Genomic DNA, 24,811 nt, shown 5'->3' with positions numbered 1-24,811 from the left:
CCATGTACGAACTGTGGCGTTTGAGTTAGCAGAAAAATTTAATGTAAGCCACAAATTCAATAGAAACAACAATAAAGCTGGTTTTGACTGGTTGCAGTCTTTTTTACGGCGCCATCCAGACATATCAGTGCGAAAAGGTGAAGGAGTTTCTTTGGACAGGGCAAAAGGATTAAACCACGAGGTAGTTAAACAGTACTTCGATCTGTTGCTAAGTATTTTAACCAATAGTCAACTAATAAATAAGCCGGGGCATATTTTCAACGTAGACGAGACAGGTTTGCAGTTACAGGCCTGGACATGTACTCGCGTCTAAAAGATCCAAGAATGTCCCTGTTATTACATCAGGAGAGAAAGGAGAAACGATTTCTGTGATAAGCTGTTGCAATGCTGAGGGCGTATTTTTACCTCCGTATTCTATTTTTAAAGAAAAAAATAGAAAAGAAGAATACGCGGATGGAATGCCACCTGGAGCAATGTTTGTAATGTCCGAAAAATCGGCCTACGTAAATGCAGATATTTTTTTACATTGGCTAAAAAATCTATTTATTCCTCGAAAGCCTCAAGGCAAAGTTTTGCTGATATTAGATGGACATACGTCCCATACAGCAGCAGTGGAAGTATTAGAATGCGCCGAAAACAACGAAATTATAATGTTGTGCTTACCCAGTCATACCACGCATTTTCTGCAGCCGTTGGACCGAGCTTTTTTCAAATCTTTAAAGGCTAATTTTTACTCGAGATGTTAAAACTATATCAGAAATAACCCAACAAGAAAAATTACACGTTACCAGTTTGGTGAGTTGTTAGGAAATGCGTGGAAAATCTCAGCAACGGTGAAAAATGGAACATCTGGATTTGTTGCCACAGGAATTGTACCGTTTGATCCCGATAAAATTCCAGAGCAAGCTTTTTTGTCTACAAATAAGAGCTCCTCGGCTATAGTAGAAGAACAAAGTAACAGAAATAGATCTAAATATTTTAGATGAACCAGGTCCTTCACTTGCAGGCATTACTCTAGTCGTTGATGAAGAAACCGCAGCTGCTACGTCTAGCTATGTTGAAGACTCAAGTGTAACACCTGGAAAAGTATTGGACACGTTATCGCCTGTACCCAAAATTGATGCTGCAAAAAAGAGTGTTAGGGGCCGAGCAAGAAGAGTGGCGGAAATTCTTAATTCTGCAGACAAAATTCAAGAAAAGAAGATAAAGAAACAAGAATCAAAAAAGAAGACAGTTCCAAAGCAGCAAAACAAAAGGCGTCAATATAAAAAGTATGAGTTAGATTTGTCTGATGATGATATGAATGCAGATGTGCCAGTTTTAGATGACAGCGAAGACGAAGACGAATTTAATGAAAATGAGTGCATTGGTTGTGGTAAGGATTATAGCAAAACATCCAGAAAAGATGACTGGGTTCAATGTTTGATTTGCAAACACTGGTGCCATGACAACTGTACAAAATTTGAAAATGTTTGTGATTCATGTGGAAAAATTGCTAGTAAAAAGAAATAGGTTAACATCATTATTTTATGTGTTTCAAATTAGCCCAACTCTACCAATAGGAATGGCCCATCTGTACCTACGTATTGGTATAGATGGGCCAATAAGAAGTATTTATTTATGTTAGTAAATATTTATGTTAATTTCTATAACTTTTATATTCCTCAAGTTACATGTTTTTTATTTTGCATAATAAATATATAAACTATAATAAGTATTCTTTTTCAAAAATCGTATCATACACTAGTCAATTTTTCAAGTAATCAAAGTGAGAAAAAAAGTGGCCCGTCTTTCCCGGACTTACTTAGGTTATAGGACACCAGCATGTCAAATATCACAATTATTTGACAGATCATTATCATCCAGCTGGAGTTTCTATTTTTCTCTGGAATCTTTTTCTGCAGATGCAATTAATATTAATATGTAATATTTAAAATACTTTCGGGCTTTAAGCATTCTACTTTTACAGTTTTTCTAAAGGCCCTAAACGTTTCTATATTGGGCAAACTTTAAGAATAACAATTGGTAACAATACGAGGTCTGGCTATTAAATAACGGGACTGCTTATGAAAAAGAGTTTTATTTTAAAATTATTATATCGAATGCTCTCCTTTAATACATTCCCCTTTCCTCACCACACACCGTTCCATTCGTTTTTTCCATTGGTCAAAGCAATGCTGGAAGTCTTCTTTTGTTAGAGCTTTTCGGAGCTTCGCTCTTTTTCGCTTCACCTCTTCCATCGACTCGAACCGGATTCCTGTTAAGGCAGACTTGATCTTCGGAAACAGGAAAAAGTCACAGGGTGCTAAATCAGGCGCGTACGGCTGGTTTTCGAGCACTGAAATGCCTCTAGCGGCTACATAACGCTTCACAGACAGCGCGTTATGGACAGGTGCGTTGTCCTTTTGCAAGATCCACAGCTTGTTTTTCCACAACTCCGGCCGTTTCTTACGAATTCGCTGTCGCAGCGTTGCCAAAACTTTCCAATAGTAAGTTTGGTTTACAGTTTGACCCTCTGGAACCCATTCAGTCACCACGATGCCGTTAATGTCGAAAAAAACGATTAGCATGAATTTAAATGTTGATTTCGACGTCCTTGCTTTTTTCATTCTTGGCGATGCAGGAGTTTTCCAGTGCATGGATTGTCGCTTAGTTTCAACATCGTATTTGAATATCCAGGTTTCATGGCAAGTGATGATGTTTTCCATTAATCCAGGCTCTTCATATAACCTCTCAAGAAAATCTGAGCAGATCTGTTGACGGACGAGCTTTTGGTCAGGGGTCAAAATTTTTGGGACCATGTTTGCACAGACTTTCTTCATGTTCAATTAGTCATGTAAATTTTTTCTGACAGTTTCTTTATCGGCGCTTACAGTCTCAGCAATCATCCAAATGTTCATACGACGATCTCCTCGCACAATTTCATTTATTTTGGTCACTGTTTGCGGAGTTGAAACAGAGACATGTCGACCTGGACGTTCGTCATCTTTGGCGCTCTCTCTATTATCAGACAACCGTTTATACCATTCGAAAACTCGCGCACGAGATAGATAATTCTCACCATAGGCCTTTTTCAACAAATTATAGCACTCAGTCGGAGTTTTTTTTTTAATTTAAAAAGAAATTTCACATTAATCACTTGCTCATGTTTTTCGTCACACCTTGTTATCGGCACGAGAAAAAAACATATTCTTTTCTAACCTCTACATAAGAAAAAGATACTACTACAGCGATAAAAAGGTGTTTTCGTACTGAAAGAGTAGATACTTCCAGCTATCCAATGCTGCATTCGTTTCCCACTCTTCCCCTGTTTTATGGTGTTAAACGTAAATTTTGTAAATTACTTTGCACTTTTGGTCTTTCGCTTTCCAGAACGAAGAACTACTTATTTCGTCATCACTACATAATTCAAAATTTTTATTCTGAACACTGTCATCACTGTCTTCGTCTGAAAAACTGTTCTACCAGCTTTTTCAAACGCTTCTGCACGTTTTCATATGGCATATTTGTATCTGATAAGACACACTGTACTACCTCGCCCACTGACAACTAACTAATAAGTTACACAGGTTCATTTTTGTCTTATATGACTATACGAGAAGCAAGTGTAAATCACATGGTTCCATGAATTCAAAAGTTATTTGTGGCCACAAGATGCACACGTGTTTCTAAATTAAAATAATTCTAAAAAACAATAAAAATGTAAGATTTTGTACTCAAACTGAAGAATAACTAATACTGTAAACGTGTTTAATATTTTGGCCCACTTAACTTTTTTTTTACTACGTATGCATTGTGGCGTTTAACGTGTTAATAAGTATATTGAGATGTATCTAAACTACACAAAGAAAAAGTGGGTGTCGACTCCATATTTCTTTGTGACAGAGAATAGGATCAAAAATATTAATCTAATCTAATTCTAAATAATTTTTATTGTACACATACTTACTTGCTGCATCGCAAAACCAGTGCGTTAGTCCATAAAACCTCCAGTACAATTCATATTTTCTATCGTGAATATTATGGTAATGTTCAAATGATAATAAAAACCCGAACACAAGATGAATGATGTCTGCCACAGCTAGCGCTGAGAGATAAATGTTTGTGGAACTTCTCATTCGTCGCCTAAAAATAATAATAAAAAAAATAATGATCTATGAAATAACTTTTACTATCTGACTAACATTTTTATATTTTAATATTATTTTTATATCGTCAAACTTTAGCGAATCTTAAAACAATCTTGACTATTGAAAATTGTCTCTATTTTGTATTAGTTTACACCTATGCACAGATAGTCAAGCAGCCATGGGATCATTTGTATGCCCTAACGTGGACTCTAGGCTTGTGTGGGAATGTCTAGAAGAACTCTACAAACATAACTGTGACACACTGGTATAGTCACCGGGGAATATACGGCAATTAGAGAGCTGATGCACTTGCGAGAGAAATATCACCTACAAACTTCTTCGGTTCAGAGTCGCCGTAAGAATAAGTAGCGTATTTATAGCGAATTATTCCAAATCATATTGGAAGGTAAAGTTCAGAGCAAAAGATCAGTTGAAGGACACCAGAACTCGGTTGAAAGACCCGAGGAGATGGTTTGACGGCTCATCCACAGAAATCTTTCGTGCAGCACTTTCCTAAGCTACAATTGCCATTTGGATCGCCAACCTTCGAAAGGAGACGGCGCAATAAGAAGAAGAGTGTAATTTGTAAATTTCCCTTAATGTAACGTTTTTAATATGATATGAAAATAACCTTTTTTTTATTTTTAAAACTTGATTTATTTAATTGCTTTATATGTGAGTCATTTAAGTTTCAAGACAATAAAAAAAATAAGTCGGTACCTGTTCATTAGTGTACATAAATAATAATGATCAAAATAATTACGTTTCTACTCCACAAATCATTTCTCGATTTATCCAGGTTATAAATAAGTTAATAGTAAATAACAGGTTTACTAACCTTGTGAGCACCATAATGGTGACGGTGTTGCCAATTACTCCCAGGCATAGTAGAGTTGGCACTAGTACTTTTTGCACCCAAAATCTGGAATTGTTTAAAATCGTCTGAGAAAGCGCTTCATCATCATCCATTTTCACCACCTGAAGGAAGAATAAACTTTCTTTTGTTATTTGAATTTTAAAACTCTTTGTCTTAATTTGAGCAATTTTGTGCATTTTTTGTATATACTTAGCAGAAAGAAAACGAGCGCTTCTAAAAATGATTCTTCTATCTCAAAAGTAGTTTTCAGGAGGGTGGTAAATGTTGTGACAATAATTAGAAATACGAAAAAATCAACTAGGACATGACTAGGAAAAGTTTTCATCGTACTGGATACGATACTTTTACAGATAGATAACATAAAACAGCTAAAGGAATTGAATACTTTTGAATTAGAATACGTTACTGAATAACTAGCACTTTTTCCGTAGAATAAACCGTTCTCTCATAAACAAGACTTGAAGCGATCGGCCATTTTAAATGTCAGTTACGAACGCGAAAATTAATTTTTTAATTAGCTTTCTATAAATCTGTTAAAAATAAATATTGCGCGATTGGAATTTCCATTGATAGAGCTTAATCTCAAACATAAAATAATATCAAACCGCTTTGATATTATTTTAATAATAATTTTGTATATACAGGAAAACCACTGGGCCGATAATTCGCCCCACCTGGTACTATACAAAAATAGGTGTTTATTTTAAAATTGACTTGGTATTGGGAAGGTTAAGGACCAAATTTCCGGTTACATTCCTGTCAGTCAACGAGAGAGTTCACAGAGAAAGTTTGTAAAGCACATTTTACAATTTCAGTTGTGTTGTTAGTCATCATTTTCATAAAATTTTCAATTTCAAAGCAATTACTTACAGATTTACAAATAAAATACGATTTACGATCGAAATATTTCCGAAAGTAATAAAAGATCAAAAGCTACGGTGTGTTTCTGCTTGTGAATTGTTAAAATACCAAACATATTGTTAGACTGTTTGGAAAAGTGCATAATTTTAATTGACGAATAAATTTTCAAATTGGTACTTCATTTTTTTGAAATCTTAATCCACAAATCAAAAATTTCTAAAGAACACCATTATTATTTCACTTTTTTCAATAAAAACTTGAAACACCTTTTTGTGAATACATACCATTTGATTTGAAAATTTTTCTACAAATCAAGGTCCCTATGCCATGAAAATTAATCTGTCAATTGGACTGTTGTATTAAGGCAAATGTCACAGCGCCCCAATTCGCACGATTAACTACTATTAATGACGGAGGTCGTCAACGTGCTACTGCTCCTCGTCAGGATTGGTATGTTGTGGGATTAGCTTGTAAAAATGTGCACATAACTGTACGTGAACTCTGTGAGATCTCACTACACTACTGTATGTGACCAGGAATAGATTACATAAAGCTCTCTAGCACGTCATACGTCTGTTGAGGGTTACCAAGATATGTCTTGAAAATCTTGGACTCATGGGCACAATAACATGTGCATTAGAGATTACTAGAATAGAGTTCTGTTTTATTCACAGATGAAGCTAGGTTTTGTCTCTACTATTAGAAGAGTGCGAGTTTGGAGAGGACCTGGTCGACAAGAGAAACTCAGGCACGTACACGGTGGTCGTTTATATAGTGGTCTACAAGTTGTGATGTGGACTGGAATAACATTTCGTCATCAAACTATACCGGTTTTTGGAGAAAGCACTTTAAGTCATCTAATCATTTAATACCAATATATTGATGGTATCTTAGAACCTATCGTCCTTCCATTTGCCACTGCTGCAGGTGTTTTGACTTGCGTTACACGCAGGATAATGCAAGGCCACATACTGCAGCAACAGTAAGAGCTTTGTTTCATAATGAGGACTTTTACCGTGGCCAGCACAATCACCAGATCTTAATCCCATCGAGCATTTATGGGATATGCTTTAGAGATGGATTGCTTCTTAAGTTCTTCAAGATCTTCATACACAGAAATGGATCCTATTGCCTCAAAATTTAATTTAATTATCCGTCAAAGCAGTGTCTATATGTCTAATTGGAATTAATGCTGCTAGTGAAAACACAGATTATTAAACACATTTGTTGTTAGATCGTTTTTGGCCTTGGGTTTTAGACCTATTTAGCCAGATAATTGGTTGACTAAGTAAAAAAAAATTAACCTTTATACTTCCTTTCAATTTATGTCAGACAATTTCCTATTTCGTTCATTTACTCAATTTCCTAATCTTCTACTACAACTAAAGTCCTACCATATAGCATTCACACACCACTGCTCGCAAAAGGCAGTTTAAATTTTCCGTTTAGTACGTTTGAAAAATTCCCATAAAATCTAATGGTTGGATTTCGACTACTTAAATAGTTCACAATGTTCTGAGGCAGTATGATTTTTTATTGGGAGATGAATTGAAATAAAAATTTGATGGCTTCTTAATTATACCGACATTGAAACATCCAGTGGTTAAGATCATTATACCTGTTATTACATTCACATGTATCTGTTTCCAAAAGGTTTATTTTATAGAGGTATGCGCTCACTGTAGCATGTCGAAAAAATCATCTAACGTATATGGTATAAATTTTCCGAGAGATGGAGCTTCTCTCATTTGTGGAAGAAAATGGAAGAGTTGGATATATACTGCAGTATGTATTTTTGTTACTGTTAGTAAAGGATTGCGACTCAATTTTCTAATTAAGTCTAACATTCATTGTTTCTGTATAGCTGTTAATAAACTCTATTTGGAAAACTCGTTGCATTGCATGCCCACTAAAGTAGCGTCTTTAGCCAAATGATCTACTTCTTTATTGCCAGGAATATTAGAATGACCTTTTACCCACACATAGCTAATATGTACTTCTTCTTAGAGAACTTAGGATTATTCTAGGATCTTCAATTAGTCTGTTGGTATATATGTTTTTAGAGAAGTGTCTTCATCCGAGGAGGACGGACTGTGAGTCATATAAAATTATATACATTTCGAAATATAGTGTGCTGTTAATTATCCAATGCAATGCCTTTATAATGACTACCAACTCAGCTGTGAATATTGAGCAATCTGATTTTAATTTATACTGAAAATAATCCTGAACATTGTCTATGTACATGGCACAGCTAATACCAGCAAGCGATTTTGAGCCATCGCATCGATATGAATTTTACAAAAGTGGTTACAGTCTTCCAGCTTATCCAGTACTACTGGATCTTCTTGAACAATTGAACTATGTGAAGCAATTACTACAATAGGTTTGTATTCATATAGTATGTCATAATTAGATCCAAATAATGGAATCCTTTCTCCATTGAATGGATAATGTGATAGGGGAAAAGCTGTAGCTAGAGTTGGAGAGTTTTTATTTGCCTACCATTTGTTTATTAGATTTTTAACAAAGAGACAAGATATTTTTTGTAACAAGCTGTTTTCATTATTAAACTGGCATTACAGAATAAATTTTTCTGCCAGAAATAGACGTCTTAAATGTAAAGGTAGCTCGTTACATTCTGTCAAAAGGGCTAGTGTAGGAGTAGATTTAAGGGCTCCTAGAACTCACTTTCTTCTTTTTTGATGTGTCTATCCGTTACGAATGTTGGCGATCATCATGGCAAAAGCTACACAGATGTTGTATTGAACCAGATTCTGAGGTTCTTTAACCAAGATGTTCTTCTTCTTCCTGGACCTCGTTTTCCAAATATTTTTCCTTGCAGGATGGCTTGAAGGAGAGCGTATCTGGATATATTTTGCATAATATGTCCGAAGAATTGTAACTTTTGAGATTTAATGGTGGTCTAACCGGATGGACTAACTTTAAGGCTTTGTATTGTATTCGGTCCAATTTAATCAAACGAGATTTTGTCGCTGATCCATAAAAAAAGCTCCCATAGCCCAAAATTTATCTGGTAGGTGCTTTGAAAAATCAGAAGTTTACTTCCGGGACTGCTCCCCAATCGTATCGATTAACGACCTTAAGGATGTGGAGGTTTTTTTTCACTTTTTCACTAATGCAATTATTAATATGCTCATTCCAGGTTAATTTGGAATCTAAGGTAACACCTAGGTGTGTAAAACTGTTATAGTTAGAGTTTGTCACCTCGGGGGAACAAATAAGGGTCTAACCACCTTTTGTTGCCTCTGGGTGCTCTGTAGAGGGCTTCGAATATACTGTCGAGAGCTTCTCTACTTAAGTCCATTTTCGGGTTATGGACTTGGAAAATATTTATCTTCGGTGTCTTGCCTTGAAAAAGGCAAGATATTTCTTACATGACAATTTCTTCGTCGAAATAAAACACCAAGTTAAGTTGAAACAATTCTCAGCCACAGAGTATGGAAAATAAATGCAGGAAGCAGAGCCCCGAGAGCACTAAGCTCTCGGAGAGCTCGTGAGGGACTGACTTGACTTGGCTGACCTGAAAATCGCCAATATTTATATGCGCTGTTCGAGGGATAAATAGGGATTTCCAGGTCAAGAGCCAATGGGAAAATTCGAGCCGGGGCGATGCGCATCGAAATGCGTACTAGTCCACAGACTATCGCAGTCGATGACAAGTTAGAGATAGTCGAGGCAACAATGTTTTCTTCGGTTAGCCTCTTACGGGACAAAGATATCTTGATTTTTTCTAAAATAAACTTATACCCGCCCACACAGGCAGGGCTCTTATTTTTCACAGTGTCAGTTGCGTGCAGGAAATCGTGTTCAATTCAAGGTAGTGTTATGTTATACATATGTGATAAATATAAGATTGTTAAAATTTTATAAAGGAGAAATTTTCTCATCGGGAAAACTCCTATACTTTTTCGTTTTGTTTATCATTCAGTTTACTTATTTTTCTCTAGAAAGTTGAGTTTTAAAACATTTTCTGGCATCTACAAACTATAAAGCTACTGTCCAGAAATTATTAGTAATATCTTTAATGGTAAATACCGTATTTCTAAATATTTCTTCGAAAACACAGAGTTCATTTACACTATTTTTAGTTATACTCAATATTTTAAACATACACGTTCTTATATTTCTGTTATAATTGACATTTTGCCAGTAGGTACATAGATATTTTTACTTTTTGGTAAAATTTGGCTAAGCAATGATGATTACGTTTTTATATGTTAGTCATTTTCCCTGAAAATATAAGCAAGGTAAGTTCGATCGCATATATTATTCCAAATATAAAATCTATAGTTACCTGTATAGATAACCAGTTAAGAAACTATTCTTTAAATAAGGAAACAAAAATAAAGCTATATAAGACCTTAAAAAGAGAACAAAGACTTGTTGATACATATGAAATGAAAATACAACAAAAGAGAAAGATGGTCTTCTGAAATTCGAAAAAAAAAAATAATAAAAACACTACTAGGCCCAATGTACCAAGAGAAAAAGAAAAAAGAATGAAAACAACGATGAAATTAATGAAGGAAAACTTACTCGACACCAATAGGGTCCAGGTGCAGGGAAAGGCCTAGAAGAAGATGGCTAGATGGAGTAGAAGATACAAGAGATATGAATTTCAAGGACTGAACAGTTCAACGCAAATACAAGAACAAATGGAAAAGAGACGACAGTGGCAATACTTACAGGTTATAAATGATAAACATGGATAATCCATCTCACCTCAGAATATAATTTTCAAAACGGTCTGGTGCTAGCTGTAATTATCAGGTTTAGTTGATAATGATAACACAGCTACTACAGATTCTAAGTAATCTCTTTATGTTTTCCCTAAGTGGGATTATCTTGCCAAATTACATTTTCCCATAAGTTTTTTTTTATAACTTTCGTATCCTCCGTCCATTTATACCTTAACAAGAACCTTAACCTTTATAAGAAACTTAACATAATGGTGGAACGAACATTGTACAACTGCTGTAAAAAAAATACAAATTTGCTCTTTATAAGCACCTCTTTATAACTGCATGTTCTTTATAAGTAAGAATAGGAAATGAAGCAAACCGCATTTGTTTGATAAAATTTAGGGCCAATGTGAGATAAATCTTGAAACAAAGCAAGAGATACTCATAGAGGAAATAAGTTTCTTCTCTAGCTCACAACACTCTTCCTACTCATGCCTGGAAGAAAATTAATCAAATGCGGGGCAATACGTACAAAAGAATTCCAGCTATCTTCGATATCAAAGCAGTTTACTTATCGATAACCAAAAAATCTTTAATATAATTGCCGAAAATTTCTATCAAAAGTTTAAAAACAACAAACTACTTAATAAAAAAAAAACCTCAAAAGTCCATTCCCCCCCTCGTATCTTTTGAACGGTTATTGTTATAATAGTAAAATTTGGAGGAAGGTAATAAATAGACGTAAGCTTTTTAACTAGTCATAACAGGTGACGTAATAGTGACAGATGGCGTTACAGCGCCACTGTGAAGGATAATTTTAAATGGGACCTTATGGCAAGTGATACCTCGTTTGAAAGGTATTTAAAATATCTATTCAGGTATTTTGATGAATAAATTAAATATTTAAATAAATATTTAACAACCAGTTCTTATAGCAAGTGTTCAAAATGTGCTCCATCTACTTTCTGACAGTCGTGCATCCTATTTCTAAACTCTTGCCGTACTCGTTCAAATGTGTCGGTGAAATTGCCCTTCATTATTCAACAATTTATTTTTTCAAAATGTCAATATTGTCGGGTGCTGTGGCGAAAACTTTAGATTTCACGTATCCCCACAGAAAAAAAATTTAATGGTGTGAGGTCTGGTGATGAGAAGTTGGTTACCTGGAAAATATATATCGAAGAAATTTTCTGGGACGACCGCGGCAACCTTCCGGAAATAAATTGCATGACAGGGCCGTCAATTCTAGAAAGCGAGGTAAAGGCTGCTTTAAAACAGTCTAAGAATGGTAAGGCTACAGGTCCGGACGAAATACCCGTTGAACTTATTAAGGTGATGAGTGAAGTGAGCACAAAGGAGTTAACTGAACTGTTCAACGCCATATACGATTCAGGTAATATCCCAGATGAATGGCTATTGTCAACATTTGTAACGCTACCAATAAAACGATCTGCGAAAACGTGCGAAGATTTCCGAACTATCAGTCTTATGAGTCATGCACTTAAAATTTTTCTTAAAATCATACATGCCAGAATTTACAAGAAATGCGAAGAAAATGTCGGTGAAATGCAATTCGCATTCCGCAATTCTATGGGTACACGTGAAGCACTTTTCACCTTACAAGTCCTACTTCAGAGATGCCGCGATGTCAGTTGTGATGTCTATATTTGTTTTATTGACTACGCCAAGGCATTTGACCGTTGTCAGCACCAGAAGATGGTCACCGCACTACAAAGAGTAGGATTGGATGAGAAGGACATTCGGATCATCATGAATTTATACTGGAACCAGCGTGCTCAAGTCAAGGTCGAAGACCAACTGACCGACCAAGTGAAGATCATGCGAGGAGTAAGGCAAGGATGTGTGCTATCGCCGACTCTTTTCAATATATACTCTGAGGAGATTTTTAATGAAGCCCTCACAAACCTAGACATGGGAATCCGAGTGAACGGTGAATACATCAATAATATCCGCTACGCCGATGACACTGTGTTACTAGCAACCAGCCTAAACGATCTGCAGGCCTTACTAGACCGAGTGCGAACTGTGAGCGTATCATACGGACTGAACCTTAATATTAAGAAAACTAAATTCATGGTTGTCAGCCGTACAAATTTAGATCCCGGGGCACTAATGGCAGGTAGCGAAGAGATCCAGAGAGTCGACAGATTCACTTACCTCGGAATTACCCTCAACGTACAATGGGACTACGCTCAAGAGATTAGATCCAGAATTGAAATGGCACGGTCTACATTTATTAAGTTGAGATCCTTGCTGTGCTGCAGTGATCTCAGTTTGGGAACCAAGATGCGGATAGTGAGGTGCTACGTTCTTCCAGTGTTACTATATGGAGTTGAAGCCTGGACACTGACGCAAGCCACTGAAAAACGAATCGAAGCCTTCGAGATGTGGATATAGAGAAGGATACTAAAAATATCTTATGTGGACCATGTCACCAACGTTGAGGTCCTACAGCGCATGACAAAAGAAAAAGAAGTGCTTAATTTAATTAAACAATGTAAGCTTGAGTACCTCGGCCACGTGATGCGGAACGAAGAAAAATATCGAATTCTTCAACTTGTTATGCAGGGTAAAGTATTTGGCAGAAGAGGACCGGGACGCCGTCGTATCTCGTGGTTGAAAAATCTCCGACAATGGTTTGGGATGACCTCAGCGGAGCTGTTTCGCAGAGCAGTTAACAAAACCATGATAGCCTTGATGATCGCCAACATCCGGACCGGATAAGGCACTGAAGAAGAAGAAGAGGTCTGGTGACCGAGCTGGCCATTCTATCGTCCCTAACGGTTCAATTGTATTTTGTAACATCTCCAGATACACTTCACCGGTTGACAAAAACAGGTCCAACTATGTGGTTTCCCAAAATACTTGCCCAAACATTTATGTTTTTTTTGGAAATTGAGTAAGTGTTTCACGAAAGACGTGAGGATTTGAGTCATTCCAATACCTCACATTTTGTGTGTTAACATTTCCATTAAGAGAAAAAGTACTTTCGTCACTAAAACAAATTGTTTTTATGTAATCGGGCTGTTGGTTAATTTTATTGGACATATTTTCACAGAATTCTAGTCTTCGGTCGGGGTCATCATCTGAAAGTTGGTGCACAATTTTTAATTTCTGTAGATGAAATTTGTTTTCAGCCTACACTCGGTGTACTGTCTTTTGACTGATTCCATAGATAGACGCAACTTGGGCTGTAGAAGAAGTAGAGTTCACTACCATTTCTGAAATTATGTAAATTTTTTTGTCATCACCAATTGTTGGTCAACCAGATCGTTTGACATCTTGCAAACACTACCTGTTTGTTTAAACTTCCGAAGAAGCTTCCTCAAATAAGCTCTCGATGTGGGGCGATTAGGGTACCTCTCATTAAAAAGACGTTCCGCTGCATGGAAATTATTTCCACCTTCACCAATTATTAACACAGCTGCTACTTTGTCTGCTACAGTACGTACCATTCTGCCTTTGTAAAAATTTAAACGTCCTTTAAACAATAATTAAACTAAATATTATAAAAACAAACTAAAAACAACTTGACTAAACTTGAATTGACTAAACTAAGCAGAAATAGAAACTAAATATTCAGGTATCAACGCGTTTGCAAACTAAAAACAACTAGAGAATTGACAAACGTCAACTTTTTTGACAAATAACCAAAGGCGGACGTTAAAATTTTTATTAATCAAATGCCAAACTAGAATTTTAGTATTTATTTAATTTATTCGTCAAAATCATCCTAAATCCAAATAAAATTAGTATGATTGAATAGGTATATTAAAATAATTGTAGTTTCGCATTTAATTAATAAATATTCTAACGTTCGCCTCTGGTTAATTGTCAAAAAAGTTGACGTTGACGTAAAAACAATTTGAAAATTGTATGACGTCACTTTTTTGAAAGACCAACTAACAGAAGAAGTTGCAATAAAGAGAGGAGTACGACAGGGCTGCATACACTCTCCCCTATTTTATTTAACGTCTATTCGGGACACGTCATGAGCCAGGCCTTAGAACATATCGAAGAGGGTATTCCCATAAATGGTGAGCGCCTGAATAACATCAGATATGCAGACGACACCATTCTCTTTGCAGACAGTTTAGAAGGTTTACAGACACTAGTTATGCAATTGTGGAGAATCAGTCAAGAATACGGGCTTGATTTTAACATCAAGAAAACAAAGTACATGGTCATCAGTAAGAAGCATATTCCACCTAGTCAATTACTGGTAGATCAGCAATAAATACCCCAAGTGCCCCTTTACTACTATTTAGGAACCACCATAAACGACCAATGGGACCACTCAGTTGAGATAAAACAAAGAATTGAAAAAGCCAAGTCAGCATTTGTCAGAATGAGCAAGATATTTAAGAGCCACAACCTACCCTTAAAAAACAAAATTCCGTTTATTGAGATGCTACGTATTTACAGTGCTGCTCTATGGGGTTGAATCATGGACACTAACCGAGGCATCCATGGGAAAACTCGAGGCGTTTGAGATGTGGTGTTACAGACGGATACGAAAGAACTCCTGGTTTTTACCGATTTTTACAGCTGTCGCCGCATTCCTTCTTTCAGCCAACGTCTCCAGTCCTTTCTGTTCTGCCATTCTCCATCTCTAAGGTCTCGTCTTTCCATGACCTCGTCCACTTCATCCTTCCATGATCTTCGGGGTCTACCTCTTTTCCTCCTTCCTATTGGGCTCCAATCCGAAATCTTTGCTATCCACCTTGTATGATCTGTTCTTCTCACATGTCCATACCAAATTAAACGTTTTTCTTCGATGTAGCTGAGTATGTCTTGTTCTACTGCCATTCTTCGTTTTATCTCCTCATTTCCGATGCGATCCATTTTTGTCACTCTGCAGCTTCTCATGAACTCCATTTCAGTTGCTGTGATTTTGGACCTCTTTCGTTTATTTATTACCCAATTCTCTGCTCCATAGGTCATTATACTGCGTACCAAGGTGTTATAAATTCTCTTCTTTGTATTTCTGGTAATCTCTCTATCCCACAGTACCCCGTTCATTTATTTAATACATGTGCTTGTCTGTGCTAATCTGCTGGTTATCTCTTGCTCGGTGGTTCCATTTTTTGAGAGTATGAATCCTAAATATTTGAATTTGTCAGTGCCGTTAATTTCCCTATTATCGCCCATTTCCAAGTTTCTCACTGGTTCTTGCAATGTTGTTAAATATTCGGTCTTTTCTAGATTTATTTCGAGTCCATTTTTTGTGTATTACTTTTCTAATTTTCGGAGCATATAGCACAGATCTTCTTCATCTTGAGCCGTTACCACTTGGTCATATGCAAAGCTTAATGTGTACAAGAAGTTGACCCGGATTGGTATTCCCATCCCTTCACATTTTCTTTTCCATGGTTTTAATAATTGTTCCAGGAATATCTTGAACAGTGTCGGGGATGTAGAGCATCCCTGCAATAAGCCTTTTGTTGTCTTAAATTCGTTGGAGTATTTATTGCCGGTTTTAACTCTTACCTTGTTGTTGTTGTAAAGGTTTTTTACGGCTTCTATTAACCTCTCAGTTATTCCGATTTCCTTCATCGTGTTCCATAGTTGTTTACTGGGGACCGTGTCATATGCCTTTTTTAAATCTATGAATGCCATGTGTACTGGTCTATTTTTTACCAATTTTTTTTTTTCAATTAATTGTTGGAGTGTATATATGTGGTCTATGCAAGATCTTCCTGCCGTGAACCCCGCCTGATCTTGTCCGATTTTATTGGAGATAGATTTTTCCAGTTTTTCTTTCAGTATTTTTCTATATACCCTGCCCATACATGCTATCACACTGATGCCTCTGTAGTTCCCTCATTTCTTCTGCATTTCACATTTCGTGTATAATTCTGTGTAGTTTGTCCGTTCCGTACTTAATTAGTTCATTAACGATTCCTTCTGGTCCCTCTGATTTTTTGTTCTTTAAAGTCTTTATGGCATTTTTTACTTCGATTAATGTTATCTCAATCTGTTCTTCATTCTGATTTTGTTGTTGTTCCTGTTCTGTGTCTGTCTCTATAAAATCTGGGCGGTTTTCTGTGAGTAGTTCTATATAGTAGTCTTCCCAGTTTTTTTCTGATATGTATTGTATTTGGACCTTTTCGTTGTTATTCTTCCTTAAACATTTCAGTATTTTCCAGGATTCCGAATTCCTTGTTCTTCCTATGTATTGTTCAATTTGTGCACATGTTTCTTCCCATTCTTCATTCTTTTCTTTTGCCCTTCTTCGTTTTACTTCTCTGTTTTTCTCTTTGTACTTTGAGGTTCTACGTCGGATGGATAAAACGTGAAATTATATCCACAGTGAAACAGCGCAAGATAGAATATCTTGGACATTTAATGCGAAACGATCATAGATATAACCTTCTGCAACTTATATTACAGGGAAAGGTCTACGGAAAGAGGGGACCAGGAAGAAGAAGAATATCTTGGCTCCAGAACTTACGAAAATGGTTTTTCTTGACCACTTCAGGACTATTTCGAGCTGCAGTCAATAAAGTTAGAATTGCCATGCTAGTAGCCAACATCCGTAACGGATAGGCACCACAAGAAGAAGAACTTTTTGACAAGTAACCAGAGGCAAAACTTTCAACATTTATTAATTAAATGTGAAACTACAATTTTAGTATTTATTTATCAAAATGAACATAAACTCAAATAAAATTAGTATGACTGAATAGGTATTTTCAATACCTTTTCAACGAGGTATCACTTGCCATAGGGTCCAATTTAAAATTATCTGTCACAATGGCGCTGTAACGTAATCTGCCACTATTACGTCACTTGTTACTGTTTATTACCTCCCTCTAAATTTCACTATTATAAGTATAACCAATCAAAAGATACGAGGGGGGAACGGACTTTTGACTAGTATTGTATATAGCTGTTAATGAATCCTGAATCCACCATATAAAAATGTACACACAAAGTCAAAGAAGGAAAAGTGGTTTCGGAAGCTGCAAAAATATATAACACCTATATTTCAGGATTTTCAGAACGTCATTAATAGTGCAATCCAATGAATTATAAACTGTAATGTGACTTGTCTGCTGATGAAATCTAATTAATTTTGAAATATGACGTTCGTTGTGTTCAATATTTCATACATTTAGCTTGAAGTTCCAAGATAAAGGACGAAAATAGGCGAGAAAATTTGTTCATCTTGAATTTTTAATCATACAACTTGGCGTAGGTGTATACACAAACAAATTAAATAGTTAATTACGTGGCTAAACCATTCTGTTTATTTATTTAATATTAAAAACACACTATCCAAATTTACCTACATAGTGTCTAGATTTTATTACCTCATCGTAACTTTTTTATACCTGCCAAGATGTTATTTTAGTATTTTATATTCCATCAACTAAAACTTTATAGTAAATTTATCTGTTAGAAACGAATGAATTTTTGATATGCTTTATCTCGACAAGCACAGTCGCAAAATATTACTTGTTTATGTTTTCTCGGCAAATGTCCAGATGTGGTTTCATGCTCGAAATGATGCTTTAGGTAGTAGTAATAGAAAAGTACATTTATTGGCTCATTGAACTATTGTGACGAATTTTAAAGTATCGTATGTATCGTAAGTATGGCCTCCAAGCAAAACGTAATCGCAGTAATTTTTGATATAGAAAGTGCTTTCGATCCAACATGTAAGTCGGTTATCCTTAAAAAACTGGTAGAAAATAATCTTACAGACAACATTATGCTTTATAAACAACTTTTTAAATAATAGAAATTTCAGAATCACAGTTAACAGAGTATTATCCGACAACTATGTCACTGAAAATGGTGTACCCCAAGGTTCCACTTTGAGTTCTACCCTCTTTCTACTGGCCATCATAGATATTTGCTCTCATATAAAATCTCCTGTTAAATTTGCCCTATATCCGGACGACCTTAGTGTATACTGCCAAGGCAAATCCACAGCTGCAACCTCATCTTTATTATAAAATTCTGTAAAACTGGCTTCAGGTTCTCTTCCAATAAATCCAATATAATTAAATTTAGCAGAAGATACAACAGCGCAGAAATACTCAAAATAACACTAAACAGAGTAAAAGTAGAGCTAATTGATCAATAAAAGTTTTTAGGACTAACTGTCGATAACAAACTTACCTGGCGTCGTTTAATCGATGAAATAAAAGAAAATGAATTTGTTAAAAACATTATCTTACCATCAATTGGGTGCCGATAAAAGTGTACTACTCAAAATATATTGAGCCATAATCCGATCCAAATTAGACTATGGTTGTATAGTTTACTTGTCCGCATCCAATCATTTATTACAATAATTAAACTCTGTTCACAACGCTGCTCTCCGAATTTGCTTCCGAGCATTTCGATCCAGTCTCTATTGTGAATCTCATGAACTACCCCTTTACCTTCGGAGGCAGCAACTTCTCCTATCATATGTTAGCAGAGTTTCATCGAATCCGACTAACCCTGTAGTTAATGTTCTGACTTCGCCAAGACCTGGACTAGTAAACTCGAAAAATATCTCTCTTTAAACCTAAGAAAGACTTATGCGAAATTTGTTATAGATAGGTACATGTTGGGTCATATTGGAAAAAAATTGATGAAGAGCACATAATAAAAAAAAATTAAGCAAGAATGGAGAAGGAATCTGATAAAGAAAAGAAAGAATTTGTCTTTACTGCCGATCTTCAAGCTGTATTTTTGACGGCACGCTCCAGCGTATCATCCAATTATTATAAGACCAAACTACGAATTCACAACTGGTGCATTTATGACATGAAGCGTAGTGATGGATATTGCTTTCTGTGGAATGATGCTGAAGGAGGATTGAATCCTGATGAATTTGCTACGATTTTTATGGACAAAGTAATTCTAAAAATGGGAGAAGACAACAGGCACATAATCGTGTATACTGATGGGTGTTGCTATCAGAACCGAAATGTCACTTTAAGCATTGTTCTCGTTAACTTAGCTTTGCTACATAATTTGACTATTAAACAAAAATATTTGAAAGTGGGTTACACACAAATGGAAGTCAACAGTATGCGCGCAATGATAGAAAAAATCAAATAATTAATTGATTGGCTTGATTAAGCTTGGGTATACATTGCTATCGACATTTCACTTCATCTTCCCTCGTTAGAGGTCGCTAGTAGCTCTGGTAATTATTTTTTCCTATAATTGCCATACTAGTCGGTGCGTTTTTATTTGGTTTAAGTCTTCTTAAAGCGGCTTCCCACGATCGGCGATATTTCGGACGGACGCGGACCAGCTCTCAGCCACGCACCGTGGGAAATGTCTCGTTCGTGATAGCACAGGCACGTCTGTGCTAGTGACAGTAGTGTTTGATTTAACTTTATTTCAAAATGACAAGTAAAAGAAAACGTATCGTTGCTGCAGCTACGGTTGTGGTATTAATTAGTAAGTAATTACCATATTTATTATGTTATTAAATTGTCTCTCTTCTTTTTTAAGCCTTTAATCGAAATATTACTAATATTCAGATGATTTTTTATTCGGTCGAATAAAATACGATTTACATCGTATATATCGTTCCGGTTTTTATGCTCTGACGCCGTAGTATTCCATAAACTGGGTTTATTTTGATACATAGTTAAAAAATCAAAAATAACTTCGTTTGTCCATTCCATTTTTTAGCAAAAAACTTCGGATCGCGTCACACGGGTATGTACCGCACTTTTGATGTTACCGACTCTCGATAGATACGACACACCAGCACAGACGTGCCTGTGCTACCACGAACGAGACATTTCCCATGGTGCGTGGGTGCTAGCTGGTCCGCGTCCGTCCGCAATATCGTCGATCGTGGGAAGCCGCTTGTATCCATCGAGAGTCAGTAACATCAAAGGTGCGGTACATGCCCGTGCGACGCGATCCGAGCGCGTCCGTGTTTGAACAGGAGTAGTTGTCTGTAGTGTTGTCAAAGTTGTTTTGCAGTTTTTTTTTATTAAGTTTTTTGCTAAAAAATGTAATAGACAAACGAAGTTATTTTTGATTTTTTAAAGATTCACCAGCGGCGTGGTCTCTTTTTCCTGTTACTACTTTCATAATATGGTAATTACTAATTATTACCATAGCCAAAGCTGCAGCAACGATACGTTCTCTGTCACTAGGCAATTTGAAATAAAGTTAAATGAAGCACTACTGTCACGGACCTACACAGACTGTCACGGACCGTAAGAAGAGCTCTGTTTACGGTGCGTTGCTGTCCGTGCTTATCGGTTGTGCGCGATGATCTGTAGAATCGCCGATCGTCGGAAGCCGCTATTAAAAGTCTCTCTGATGACATGTAGACCCAGAAACACGTGTTAGAGAATGGTAAGAGACTCTAATTAAATCTAAACGCAACCGTCTACGTATATTTATTTTCAAATAATTAATGTTCCAGCTGAGATTCCCATTTGCAGAAGAGCGAAGAAATCAAAACCTTACACAGTTGAATACTTAAGCTATTCCTACTTTAAGAATTCTAAACAGCTAAATTTTTACAACTCCATGAGACTAGGAAAACTGAAGGCAGATCCTAAAGTACCTATTGCTATTTAGTAAATAGTCTATATTAGATCGGTCTTTTTTGTCTTTATTTTTCAGCTGACCGAAATTCGAGCTCTCATGTATTCACCCTCTGAAGAAATATTTTATAAGCTTAGATTTTCTGAGGACTATAAATTACTCAACCAACGAAAAAATTTCAGTATAAGTACAATACCGTTTCAAGATTTGTCAAATTTGTCCCTGAACGCAGAAAAATTGCAAGGCAGAAATACTTGGATTTACAGCAACTAAAGAACTTGATACCGAGAGATTACCGTAAGTATTATGACGACCTTCCTCCTCATGAAGACTAGAAATACATTATAAATCATATTTATAAGTATAATTCCGTTTGTTTTGTTTTAAATTATACTTATTTTATGATCACCAATGGATTTTTATTTGAATTAATCTCTGGTGCATACCAGCTAACTCCAACAGTACGTATTTTTCATGTAAAAGAAAATTAGATAACTGTTTAAATTGCCTTAGTGTAAGGATCATTGTATGATCCATTGTATGAAATATTAGGTAATGATATTATCTACCAACTATTTTTCTCGTCAGTAGCTTATTAAAAATATTATAATGTTTTATTTTTCTTCTGAAAACTTTGTTCAAATGGAGTTGGCCGGTTTGCGAATTAAGGTGTCGATATAATTTCTTTAATACATCTAAGCAACAGATGGCGTACGCCTAATACTTAAATCAATCTTAATAATGGAAATGTCGTCTTTATATTTTTATAGGACATGGTCGTTATATTTTGGCCAGAGACAAAGGGACCGACTAAGAGAAAAAGGGAGAGGTAAGGAAAGAAAGGAAGTCGGAGGAAGAGGAAGAAAACAATGGAGGGGTGCATCCTTGTCACGCTTGTTGACCGCCAAATTTATGTCTACAGGTAGTGTGTCTAATTCAGGTGATTTGTTGCTGAGGTAATAGAGAGTATATTGCTTTATATATAGGTATATATAATACCAGTACTACACATATGTCCAAGAAGTGTGGAATATTGGAATATTTCATCTTTTTATTGATTTTTATATAAAACTCTTCTGAATAATTAAACATCATTTTGTTTCAATTCTCAACAATACTAAATAAATCTCAAAACCAGATAAACGATATGCAAAAAAATTATTTATTCTCTTGGAGTGAAAAACTTGCAATGTACAACTTACATTTAAAAGTAAATTGGTATAAAAAATAATATTTTTAATCAAACTAATAATTAGTAATTCCTTAATTGGCCTGTATGCATGCCTGTAGGCGATTTGGCATGCTGACGATTAACTGGTCGAGCTGGGCTTGCGGAATTCTCTCCAATTCTTCACGGGCAGCATCTTTTAGTTCTCGAAGCGTAATAGGGAGATTGTTTCGCTTCTTGATGCGTGTTTTGAGAATGTCCCAAGCATGTTCAATAACGTTCATGTCGGGGGAATTCGAGGGCCACTGTAATGTAGATATTTTTTCTTCTTCCAGAAAATTTTGTACTGCTGCTGTTCGATGAGGAGGTGCGTTGTCATGCATAAATACAAATTCATCACCTACTGCCCCTCGCAATAGACGTACGATAGGATTTAAAACTTTGTCGATGTACACAGCACCAGTGACTCTTCTCTATAGAACCAGCAGTGGCGTCCGTGTATCACTTATAATACAACCCCAAACCATAATACTGCCACCTTCAAATGGGACACATGGTTGGGCTGTTCCTAGTCGGGTTTGTCGTCCTGGGACCCTCCAAACCAGTGTTGTTCGCGAATCAGATACCAAGCAAATTTTTGACTCATCAGAGAACATCACGTTATTCCTGTTAGGACCATGATATACCATTTTTCTAGCCCATTTCAAACTTACTATTTTGTGTTGGTAGGTTAGTTTATGAACACGTAGCGGCCTTCTACGATATAAATTTACTGCATTTAGTCTGCGTGTTATTGTTTGCCGTGAAATATTCAGTCCTTCACGCCTAGAAATTTCTCTGGATGTACCACTTGTAGATTCCAGATGATTTCTACGAGCTATCAATGATATTTGCCGGTCTTGTGCTGCTGTTGTACATCGAGTTCTACCACTTCTGGGACGATCCTTAACGTCATTTGTATCTTGGAATTTTTTTTTTAATTTTCGATACAGCAGTCTGAGTAGCATCAGCAATATTCGCGTTAAAACTTTGACTAAAGCCTTGTTGTAACAAAGAAATTACTCTAGGTATGTCAAAATGAGATATTACATTTCTAGGCAGTTTTAAACGGCCCCATTTAAATTTAAACAAAAACTGAAAAAATGTGTAAATACGCTAATCAGCGTATGTGTATCAGAATGTGACAAAAATCATATAAAAACGATTCAAATTTTTTATCATTTTCATTTAAAAACGCTCTAGAATGAATATTAATATCAATTTTAAAACCACCATAGGCGTAGATATATAATTTGTACGTATTCCAAACTTTTGGACGTGTGTATAAATTTATACTATATAATAATTTATAATATAGTATATTACTATGTATTTCTCTTTTAGTTATTTGTGATATTACTGTATCTATGATGTGTATTGATAATTATTTTGTTATTACTGTAGTTCATTATTAAAAAGTGTTAAACAAAAATTAAATGTTTATGCCACAACTAAAATTTATAGCATGGTCGATTTGTAATTTAGATCCAGATAAGTTTATGAAGATTAGTATATTAAAAAAGCAATTACATAGCTTTGACGTTATTGTGCTTTTGATAATGCTAATCTGTTGGCTAATAAAAAAATCAAAATCAAAACCAAATAATCCCCCAGTGAATCTCCATTAAGTGCTTTTAGAACCATTTTTGGATATGGAATTACTTTATTTTTGTGCAGTTATATGTGTTTCACCTTATCGATGTTTATTAAAAGTAATCGTCTAAAAGAGTGTCATCTGCCACAGTTGTACAATTTTTGTTTAATTTTTACCAGAATAGCAAGGTATGCTTTGAAGTGGTTAAAAAATAGGCAGAATTTATATTTTCATTCGTTTCTTTCAATAATGTAATATGTAAATTGTAATAAACTTAATCATGATCCACTGATCACGTTTAACATTGGCAAAGGAACCTAAAAATTCCCTTAATCTTCTGTTAGGAAGATCAGCATAAGACACACATACATACACACACACAGGAAAAGAGAGATATAGAGAGGGAAAGAGGAATAGGGAGAACAACATACTTTAACAACACAATATTATTATCGCTGCGATTAAAAGCTGCGTAACTTACGCAGTTAAAGTTTTAAAGCTAGATTCTCTTTACCAGATTACGATCTTTGTTTATTGTGGCTGAAAAATAACCTATATGTGCAGCAGCTATCAGTCCTACCGTATGCTCAAAAAGAACATATATGAATATGTTTTTTATTGGAACGTAACGTGAATAAAATCAATTAATTGCTTCAGCTTCCATGACTATTCTGACAATCCTATTCACAGTGAATATAGATCTTGAATAAAACAAAGCTGACGAAATACATATTGACTATGGATGTTAAATTTTGGGATTATATTTATATCGGATTAAATCGAGGTAACATCAAATCAAGAGTACAACATTACCTTCAGAATTTCAACTTAAAAACATGGCTCTTTGTCTACAAGATCGAAGCTAAGTACGTCAAGTCAAGTACCTCAGTA

The 24,811-nt window shown here is 35.6% G+C and overlaps 1 protein-coding gene across 4 annotated transcripts in view; it reads right to left on the bottom strand.

Moving 5' to 3' along the window:
• Proc-R (Proctolin receptor) overlaps positions 1-24,811 on the bottom strand; it is a 61,951-nt gene that overhangs the window by 20,880 nt on the left and 16,260 nt on the right. For all 4 annotated transcript variants that reach the window (XM_072528718.1, XM_072528717.1, XM_072528715.1 and 1 more), the window contains 2 exons: positions 4,969-5,108; positions 3,950-4,125 (listed from right to left, as the gene is read on the bottom strand). In XM_072528718.1, the coding sequence (XP_072384819.1) occupies positions 3,950-4,125; positions 4,969-5,099 (307 nt within the window). In that variant the 5' untranslated portion in view covers positions 5,100-5,108. The remainder of the gene's footprint in view (positions 1-3,949; positions 4,126-4,968; positions 5,109-24,811) is intronic.

This window comes from Diabrotica undecimpunctata, chromosome 4 (genome assembly GCF_040954645.1).
Source record: "Diabrotica undecimpunctata isolate CICGRU chromosome 4, icDiaUnde3, whole genome shotgun sequence".
In the NCBI taxonomy this organism is placed as follows: Eukaryota; Metazoa; Arthropoda; class Insecta; order Coleoptera; family Chrysomelidae; genus Diabrotica; species Diabrotica undecimpunctata.
The sequence above is the reverse complement of the archived record's forward strand: the minus strand, read 5'-3'. Positions and strand labels throughout refer to the sequence as shown.